Source organism: Juglans regia, chromosome 7 (genome assembly GCF_001411555.2).
Source record: "Juglans regia cultivar Chandler chromosome 7, Walnut 2.0, whole genome shotgun sequence".
Lineage (NCBI taxonomy): Eukaryota > Viridiplantae > Streptophyta > Magnoliopsida > Fagales > Juglandaceae > Juglans > Juglans regia.
In genome coordinates, this window is record NC_049907.1 from 32,120,283 (window position 1) to 32,130,765 (window position 10,483).

The following is a 10,483-nucleotide window of genomic DNA, read 5'->3' on the forward strand; positions in this document are numbered from 1 at the left end:
TTGTGGTGTTTTTTGTTTTTAATAATGGTCTTTTATTTTTGTTCTAGTTTGTTCTTCTTTTTGGATCTGTTTTCCATGATCCTTTCTTGTAACCACGGTATTCCTCCGCCATAAGTGAGGGCTTTATTAATAAAATTTGGGAGGGGTCACTATTGGACATGTGACTTCCTACTCTTTAAAAAAAAAAAAATGTTATTGATATTTAACTCATATCTTGTAATTTTGTGTTTTGTAATGTAATGTATAAATACAAAATAATGTAATATGTAGTGGATTGCATTGTGTGTTGCATGCATTTTACATGATGAATATTAGAATAATTTTTTTTACATGCATTTAGTTAAAAAGTTAATTAGTTGTTTCTAGCTTTATTTATTTTTGAGAAAATTAATTTTACATTTTAATATATTTTTATTATTATAGACAATGTTCTATGCATTAGTATTATGGTTTTCAACATTACTTCTTGAAAAAACTTTAATAAAATATAGGCTTTATATATATGAACAAAAATTATGCCTTTCAACAACATTTTTTCTTGAACAAATTCTAATAAAATATAGGCTTTAGATAAAATACATATATATATATGCTTTTCTAACAATTATTTTTTTCTTGAAAAAAGTTTAGTAACATATAGGCTTTTGTAAAAAAATAAAAATAAAAATAAAAATAAAAAAAGGGTACAACTCGAAACTCGAATTTCTGGGTTTTAAAAATCCAGTTTCATCTGCGTTATAGCTCGGGTCATAACGATTTGCAACCCAGATTCTGGGCCGGGTACTCGAGCCAAAATCCGGGTAAACAATCTTAAGTAGAACGTTTTATTATGTCATTGATCAATCGATGGTTGTTAATGCAAAAATGTACAAATAAGTTGTTTGTTGTAACCCAAGTAGAATCATTGCATCTTAGTGATACCACAGAACAAGACAAGGTATAAATTTACGATTGTATCAATTTTGAAATTGTTGTAACAAACTACTTATTTGCATTCTCACTTAGCATTTTTAGATTAAAAATGTCAAAATCATGTACAGAGAGATGCAAGAGGCCAACTAGACCATGGAACACTACTGGGTTTTGTTGAAACAACAACCAAAATGATAATCATATATACGAGTTTCAATGAGAAGAAAATCACTTGGGGAACGTTCAGTTATTTCGGAATTGACTCCACTAGAAGACGACATTATAGTGGATAGTGTTGCGGCCAATTATGAGTGACCTCTAGGCAAGAAGATTGAGAAAGAAAGGGAGAGAATGAAGAAGGGCAAAGGAGCTTTAGCCACTGAATTTAATGTTGCCTTATGTGGCGGGTAGCAACTGTTATAGGTTTTTTTGTAATGCATATAGTTCCATATTTATGTCTTGTAATTTCCGAAATATGTAAGCTTTTTGTCCAAGTTAATGATCTTGCTTTTGTAATGCTTGGTGGCGGGGCAGCAAGAGTTTGGCTTGTTTTTTAAACTAGCTGGATTTTTTGTATGGATTTGTGTTTGAACGCATGAAAGTTGGTATAGTTTGATAGATTTGTAGAGTTTGTTAAATACGGTTTGGTAAACTAGCTGTTTGGACAGTTTTGTGAAGCCAAAAGCCCAATTTTAGTGAGTGCTTGTGAAATGATGACAACATTGACAGTTTGGTGAATATGAAAATCTGAATGCTTGTGCGGATTTTGTAGTATTTCCATTCAATCTGGTGAATGCTTTTTCCGATTGAATGATAGTTTGGAGACTCTTAGAAAATATTTTACTGTCACAGAATAAACTAAAATGAAAGATTTTCATAAACTTATTTAATATCTCAAAATATAAAATCAAGATATATTATTATTTAAATTGCTATACAAAACATATTACATGAAACATAATGAAATGAATCAAACTCCCTGAGGAACGACCCGATGCGATGCCCCCCAATAATTGTATTGTTGGCAACAACTTCAGAAGGACAGGCTTCAAGGACTATACATCAACTCACCTGATTTCTTCTACCAATATATAATTGTTCCAGAAAAAGGATAATACTTACACGACTACTCTAATTGAGCCAAACATGCCAAGCTACAAACTAAATAGATATCTAAAAACTGGAAGGAAGCACGTGATTCTGCAACTAGGCAACGCATGCTTTCATCCAGCAGTAACTTCCATACTACTAGTTGATTTTTGTTTCATCAATAACAAAAAAGAAAAGCTTAATTGCTTGAACTATCTTTGGTTTTGCTGCTCTTTGGTCTCCATCTCTTTGACATTATCTACTATGTATTGGATCTTCTTTGACAAGCTCTCATTGTGTTCCTCGATGTGCTCAAATATCATTTCCAGATGCCTTTTATAGGTTGCAGCTCTCTTTTTCTCTACGGACAGCTGCTGGGATAGTTCCCGAATCTTATCGTGTTCATTCTGTAAAAAAAAAACAAAAAAAAGTGAGTTTACGTTCAATTAGCCCTAGTGCCTTCCAGTTGAAAGATGGAGAAGACATGGTTGAACATGAGGAGTAAATACAATTATTTCATCAAGCATGCATCATTCAGTGCAAGCCATGCTGTCATTCAAAACTAGTGATTTGTATTCATGATTCAATGAGTTCCAACATCTTTGGTAAGTGATTCAACTTTTTAACTACAATTTTTACCATTATCTCCAATTCCTACTCCCAATTGGAACAAGAACTCCATCCCACGCATGGATTTGTGCCTTCAAGGGTAGAAATACCATAAAATGTCACAGATAAAAAAAAATGTCACAAATCCCAGTGAGGTAACTAATTAGGAATTCCTATTACCTTGGATTTTCAAGCCAGTGTAGGCAAACGCAAGAAAAAAAGTGAATAACACCTCAATGTTATGTTTGCAAGAGCCACCTTTCAACAAACTCAGGCTTACTTTATGTAATAAAAACAAGATTTTGATTTCAATGGGCAAACTTTAAGGTTTCGTTTGGATATAGAAACGGTTTCATCTTATCTCATCATTACAACTTTTTCAAATTTCCACACAAAATATAATAAACAATTCAAAATTTTCAAATCCCAAAACAATAATAATATTAAAAAATAATACTCTAACAATATTTTAATTAACTTTCAACTTTCATCCAAAACCATCTCATCTCACTATCCAAACGGGACCTTATTTGTCCTTATCTTAAGATGACAGAAGCTTAAGTGGGAACTTGTGTAATTTACTGTCTTAGTAGGATTTTATCTTGTTACTGAATTATTATTTCTAATGGATTTAATTCATGGGTTTCACTAGTTATTCAGTTTGGCTTTATTGTTAAAGTCCCAAATCCCTAGTCCATTAGTGATGGAAACTATATGCCTACAAATATGAATGTAATAGTTTCTCCTATCATTATTGAAAAGAAGACTGCTACAAAATCTCCATAAAAAAAAATATATTAAATAGACATGGTGATGGTTCTAATGCCTATGTTCTTGAGTTGGCCTGTATAATAAACAATGTCAATGTCTTCAATATTGAAGATTTCACTTATATATCAAAGGCAAGACAAAGATATGCGTTAAATAACTACTTTCCATATCAAAGATCCTACTTTACATCCATCCCCCCTTATGTCTTTTAAATAACTACTATAACTACCTTAAGATGCTCCACCACACATATCCAATTTCTAGGAAAATTAAGATTTACAAAACCCTTAAGCCTAAAGTGACCTAAAGTGCCATAAATGTTTTTATAAGGTTTGAAAAGTACCATAAATGACAATTCAGAAACTCAGAGCAACATCTATTGAAGTGAATCACAAGGCTAGCATCACTCTATATCTGAACACTAAGGTCACGAATGCAAATCCCACTCTGCAGAAATTAAGTTAAACCAGTAACCTTATGAAGAGCCTTTAAAGCAAATTACAGAAAAAAAAGTCCCACTATCACTGAGATAACTATTACATGCGCATACATTTTTTACATGCATTGTGAAACAAAGAATATGGTTCGACGTGCAGAACAGATATCCAACTAAACTCAATAAAATCAACTTCCGTTCTTCATCCCAGAAAAGAAGTCCTTATATAATCTATTACATATATAATTTTCGAAGCATGTTCTTTTGCTTCTATTGAGCCACCTCACAATTTGCTTAATCAATTTTATTCTTTCTTAGTTTTCCTCAAATATTATTATTGAATATCCATAAATTTGGTAATTTGCGTTTAAAGTAATCTGAAAAGTCATGTCAATAAATTTATGTAATTTGGAAGTTTAAAAGGGTTTAGACACTTCCACGTCTTTCCTACATAACTCTATTTGTCAATCGAAAAAAATTACCTTCAGATTATTCCATAATTAGCCACACATTGAATGGGTACAGTACTTAAAAGGAGTAAAGATAACATGGTGGCAAATAAAAGCATTAGTCATAAACAACAGCTTCAATATTACACCTCAGTTTTCAATGTCCATGATGCTTACCTTATTTGCATAATTCTAAATGTAATAATCAATGGCTCTAATCTGCAAAATAATTGTCATCGCTTGGTTCTGAAAAATTCCCATGAAAATGGTTCTTGGAAAAGAAAATGAAGGTTACCCAAATAATAAGTAATATATTCCCTTGCTATAACCATGACTCTATATCCATCACATCACAAGGACATTAATCAATGCAAGACGACCATCAAAATCCAAACAAGTCCAATTAATCAAATATATTCTGACACAACCAGTTCAAGCCATGTCCCTTCTCCTCTACTTGTGGTGGCAATTCGAATTTAAACTAAATCACTTCTTAACTGGTGCATTCAGTGTTCCATTTTGCACAACATGAAAACATCTCAACCAATATTCTTTTTTTTTTTTGAAAATAGGCATAGCCCATGTACAAAGGGAGTCTACAGAAGAACAACCGATATTCTTTCAGTTTGTCTTTCCTCAGCATATGCAAAGTCTTTTTATTTATAATAAATCCTTTTAAATTAGTTACTAGTTTCAACAAACTTCTTGGCCAGTATGATGCCGGCCTTCACTAGGAATCCCAATTTAGCAGACATTTGCAAACATAATTGTTTTTCATAAGGGTTTCGATTAGGTCTCAAAAACATTGCCCAAAAAGCCACACAAGGAGTCTTTTGTTTCTAATATGTTGAGAAAACTATAAATATAAGCTTGCTACCCATACACATACATAATTACAAATACATCAAAGCATATATTATGCACACCTAATCTACACCCACATATACATATGTACATGACATTGCTTACTCCCTTGAAACTCACCAATGCTTTGCTCAGGGGCCCGCTTCAATGCAAGACCATGTAGAATGAACATGGCATCACGTTGGCAGCCGCATAAGATTCTTTCCAAAACCCTAGCTGTAACCCAATTAGCAATGATGATTTACGAAGACAACCTTGAAACTCTAATGCAAAATGAGAAGTGAGAATTCATTTAAATCTGATAGTAACTAGGGTTCAACCACTTTTCACCAATAACTAGCAAGATTCATTATGTATCCAAACATTTGTAGATCCAATCTGATCTTTCCATGCCAAAAATCCATTTCATCATTTTTGTAGCTTCTTTTATGCTTATTGCTCTATTATTATATTATTATCAAGAATTTCCTCCTCTTCTCTTGCATTCCCCCCTTCTCTTTCTTATAAATTATTTTCCATTTATAGATAATAACATGTTTCTAGTACCTGGCATTCAATCTCATACAGGGAATCTGGACGCATTGTATCCAATGAATTTAGTCTCACGTGGTCTCCCAATTAAGCCTAGTACTCTTCACCAGGTGGAAGCACAAACAAAAGGAAGTCAGGGAAATGAGAATGACAGATATGCCTAGAGCTTGTTTTATTTGAACTCTTCTATCTAAACATATTTTTGAGTGGTTTCTTTTCCTTCTGCTTTTGGGATTTGACTAAAACTAAAACCCATTTTCCTCTTATTTCTAATTTCTTTATTTTCATCTATAACGAAACTTTGGTCAATAATTCCTCCCTAATTTCTTTTTATTGGCACCGAGTGTCTGAGAACAAAGTCCCCACTGATCTAGGGGGTATACACAAGCCCTTAGAAAGGAGTTTCCCGCAAGTGCACCTTGGGTAATTAAAGGGGAAGTTCCCCAAGTCAGATGGCCCCTAAAAATTGTTTGCATCCAAGAGGATTCGAACCTTAGACCTCGAGGGAGCATACCACCAAGACCAAGGCCTTTACCACTTGAGCCAACTCCTAGGGGTTCCCTCTCCAAAAATGATCTTGCTCTCCTCCATATCTTCACATCCATTTTCTTAAAAAATGCTTGATTAGAGGGACACAAATGCCTATCACCAAGGTGGAATTCAAACTCATACCCAATATGGCTAAAACCACTAATCAAGCCCTTTCTAAGTGGCAATTTGAATGCATATCTTCAAAATGTGGAGGAATTCCACATGGCATTACCTATGAGTTTGAAATCCACATAATCGGAAATTTACTTTTATGTATGATAACTTTTTGGTAGTTTGAGAGAGCAGTTCCATGTGTCACACAGCAGAATCGCACTTTGCAACCCAATAACAATCAAATCCTTAACTCTAACAGCCTCCCAAAGCTCACGATTTCTCAAATTAATTTCCAAACCAAAGACAAAGACAACCTTAAAACACAATGGTATACGTCTTTTATAACTAAGCTGGTCAATATCAGCACAGCAGAGTAGGCTAAATCGATCTAGTGAGATATCTTCAGCTGCTCCTGAACCCTCCCTCGACTTTAAAGCCTAAAAATTCAATTTCCATCCCACTGCTCTATTTAACAGTCAACTACTAAGCATTTCCTCACCAAAATGAACTGAAAAGGGTACAATAGACTCCCTGTCTCAGGCCTCTTAAACCATTAAAAACCCTAGCACTTTCATTTACTAAAATAGATGATCTCATCAAGGAAATGTAAAGCCAGATCCCAGCTATTCCATCACATTGCAATCATACCAAAAAGAAATTTGAAAAATGCAACGAATACAAATAAAAGAAGTTGAAAATATAAATTGAGCACGCCATACATTTTAGTGTCAAAATACGTTCTAAACAAGATAAAAAACTTAATTCTATATGTTATAAGTATGCCTAGTTGTACTGATAAAGAAAAAGAAAAAAGTATGCCTAGTTACAAATGAAAGGCCCACTCTGATCTTCTCAAATTGCGTTCAAGACACTACAAAATTTAAGAGGAAATTCTTATGAAATTAAATTGCAACTCAACAATAAATTATAATTAATATGCTTAACCGTCAGGGGGATCTTAATATAAGAAATACCTAAACCAAGTAAAAATTGACTCGAACCCACCATTTGTCACTAGACACAAGCATGCCAATCACCGTAGAAAACATGTCATCTAATGAGAACTTCATTTAATTCTACTCCAGCAAATTTCCAGATTCTATAAGAGTGTAATCATTAAGCTAATTAGAAAAATAAGGCCAGCATAGCATATGAGTGCCTCAATCATTTATCATCTCGTTGAACTGCCATAACTGGAATAGTAATTCCACAGAAATTTCCGTGGGAATTTCCAACATTGACCACAGATCGTTTTACTGCGCATATTGCTAGGACAGGATCACCATACTTCTCACTTCTCTCATCAAGTTATTCTTACAAAATCTTCCCCCAAATTTTCATCCTTCATGACTGTCTGAGCAGGAGCACAACAACTCTCAATTTGCACCTATTGTCTCGGTGATCATCACATTCCCCAATATTCCAACACCACCTGATTGCCAACTCAAAACTTGCTTATAGCAAAAACAAATCAAACAAACTACATCCAACTCAACTAAGTCTAGATTTTTTTGAATAGAAAGAACGAAACCGGTACCAGCTTATTGCCAACCGTGCTTCCTACCAAGTCTGCCAACCCCAGACAGGCTATTCCTACTGACCGAAGTTAGCCCCATGAATCCTCTTTCAACTAGTGGTGCAAAATACACAGAACATAGCTGCAAACACTTAAGGGAATTTCCCTTATAATGCAAAAGAAGCAGATTTTCTCCAATCCCAGTAGGCATGTGATATGTCTAAGGTTTCTTTCAGGTTATCTAGAAATAACTTTGACTGTTGAACTTTCAAAACAGAATAATATAGGATGTGAGATATTAAGCGGGATCATCTTAGCATATGTTCTTCAGTATTAGTTGGTGCACGAGAGTCCTAGTTGCAACCACTGGAAAGTCACATGTCCAAGTCTAGACATCAGTCACAGGTCAGAAAAATTATGTAAGCTAGGTCGCTAGTCAAACCATGCATGGACCTTGATGCTATTATTTATCATATTAAAATTGCTGAGCTCTCTTCTTGAATAGTTGATTCTATCTACTGGTTTATATCAGGTAATGAAAATATTAAGTTCTTAACCAAGAGAGCAAATCCCAACTTAGAGAACTCAAATGCGAATTCCCTGGCCCAAGTTCCTAACTCTGAATAGATTTCCACAGTCAGATGCATTTCTTCCTTTCTGTTTGTCCAATTAATTTCTTATGTCATGCTAAGCACCTTCCTTCTGAAAATATACGTCAACAGCTTCAATCAAAGAACTAAATGGAGTATAAATAATCTCATTTTAGTTACTTATATTTTCTATCTCTGTTATCAAAAAAATAATTGCAGGATGGTTACATCTCCCTTGAAAATAGTCAATGACACCGACAATAAAAGTTGGTCTGCCTACGGCACAAATGATTAAATAATAGAAACCAGAACATAACAAAAAAAATTCCAAATATTTTAAGGAATGAAGACTGACCGGAAATTGATCATAAATGCAATCTCTTCGACCTTTCCCAGGTGTCAATGGATGCGTATGCTCCTTTACGAACTTTGTAACAATCCATTTACCAGAACTTACTTTCCTCACCAAAATCATTGCCCTACAACCGACCCTCGTCTCTGCCCTTTGTCTCACGATCTTTTCACGCTTGTCAGGCATTCTATAACCCTCCTTGTTACAAACAAGTGCCCGACCAATAGCAGATCCATCACGCCTTGATCGGGAAAGTTTGCTTACACGGATGACAAATCCCACCCTTGTGGCAAATGCATTATAAAATGCATGTGCAGCTGCTTCAGATTCAAACTCCTGACCCACATAGGGCTCATCTGCCGGGACCATTGATACCGAAGGAACTGCAGCAGGAACTACATCTATTCCATTCATTTTATCATCCTGATCCTGTTGGAATGCCCCTTCAACAGAACTTCCACCAGTTTCATTTTCATCACCGACCCTACGATCCTCCACCTCAGCAGAACTTCCAACCACCTCACCATTGGCATTGCCATCAATACCAAACTCCACTGCAGTAAGAAAACTTGTTATGATTGTTCCACACCCAAGTGAGATTTCACAAGCAAAGACACAAACTAGCTCCCTCACAGGTAAGCCAGGAAAAATGAGGAAAGAACATGTAAATAAGTGGGACTTCATGCCTTTTCTCCTGTTTATGAAAAAAAAAAAGCGAAAAAAAAAAAACCTGCCATACTTGTCTGCACAGTCTAAGCTCACCTTTATTCACCTCAAGACTTAATACACTTTTTTCTTGTCCTAGAGTTATGTCGACTTTCCCGAGATCCCACTTGAATTATATAATCGAAAAGAACAAACAAGATCAAAGCTTAATTTTATATCTATAATTGCCGTAAAAAAATGGAGGGGCAGGGGGAGGATTTCAAATACGAAACTTTGGCCTGAACGCCAAAAACAGAAATACTCCATCATTTCAGCTAGTTTCCCATTTCTATGTTATCTTGGCAAACAAACAGACGATTAATTAAAACACTGAAAATGAGAAATTGACGAAGTGGTTCAATTTGCTCTGGTTCTATAGCAGGTATTAATTAACAGCCAAAAATACAAAATAAAAAATAAAAAATTTAAATATCACAAAAAGTCTCCAAAGATAAACCGAAACAACATTCATTAATAAAAAAAATAATAAATTCGATTAATCTTACTGAAAGCTTTCGAGGATCCTGGTTCGATGGCAGAGAGAGAGGGAATTTAGGCTTCGAAACCCAGAGAGAGAGTGCAAGGGTTCAGGCTCTCAATATGTGGGTCTCAAGACGTTGACGTGCCAAGAAACTATTGGCTTTGCTACGAAGGAAAAGTCAAACAAGCAAGTCAAAATCATGATATTGCGACGCGTGTCTAGTTATGTGGACGTCGGACTCGTAGGATTTTTTCTCGGATTTAATAACCCATCCGGTCCGCCTTAAACCGGATTTTGTCACTTAGATGGCGCGCGCCTCGCGGTCGCTCGCTCGCTCTCTCTCTTTCTCGAATATATATTAGTTTTGAAAAAATTCATTCCTATCACTCACTATTCATTATCTCCTATTTTTACATTCTATAAAAAATATCTCATAATTTATAAAATATATATATATATATAAATGTGAGATGTAGAAGTAAATACTAAATAGGTAGTGATAGGATACTTACTATCATATCACTATTGATTTA

The 10,483-nt window shown here is 34.7% G+C and overlaps 1 protein-coding gene across 5 annotated transcripts; it reads right to left on the reverse strand.

Annotated features, from left to right (window-relative positions):
* Nucleotides 1-1,766: 1,766 nt before the first annotated feature.
* On the reverse strand, nucleotides 1,767-10,218 carry LOC109005480 (protein FAR1-RELATED SEQUENCE 5-like). Of its 5 annotated transcripts, XR_001998476.2 has the most exons (5): nucleotides 9,976-10,218; nucleotides 8,768-9,318; nucleotides 5,251-5,346; nucleotides 3,725-3,828; nucleotides 2,297-2,408 (listed from the first exon to the last, which is right to left on the reverse strand). XR_001998476.2 is itself a non-coding variant. In XM_018984444.2 (4 exons), coding segments are annotated over exons 1-3 (624 nt in total). In that variant the 5' UTR covers nucleotides 9,977-10,217; the 3' UTR covers nucleotides 2,302-2,408; nucleotides 5,251-5,274. The 5 variants fall into 5 exon arrangements, 3 of the variants coding, with proteins under 3 accessions (XP_018839988.1, XP_018839989.1, XP_035547628.1); XR_004801902.1 differs by lacking the exon at nucleotides 5,251-5,346 and having other exon boundaries at nucleotides 9,976-10,216; XM_018984444.2 differs by lacking the exon at nucleotides 3,725-3,828 and having other exon boundaries at nucleotides 2,302-2,408; nucleotides 9,976-10,217.
* Nucleotides 10,219-10,483: the final 265 nt, after the last annotated feature.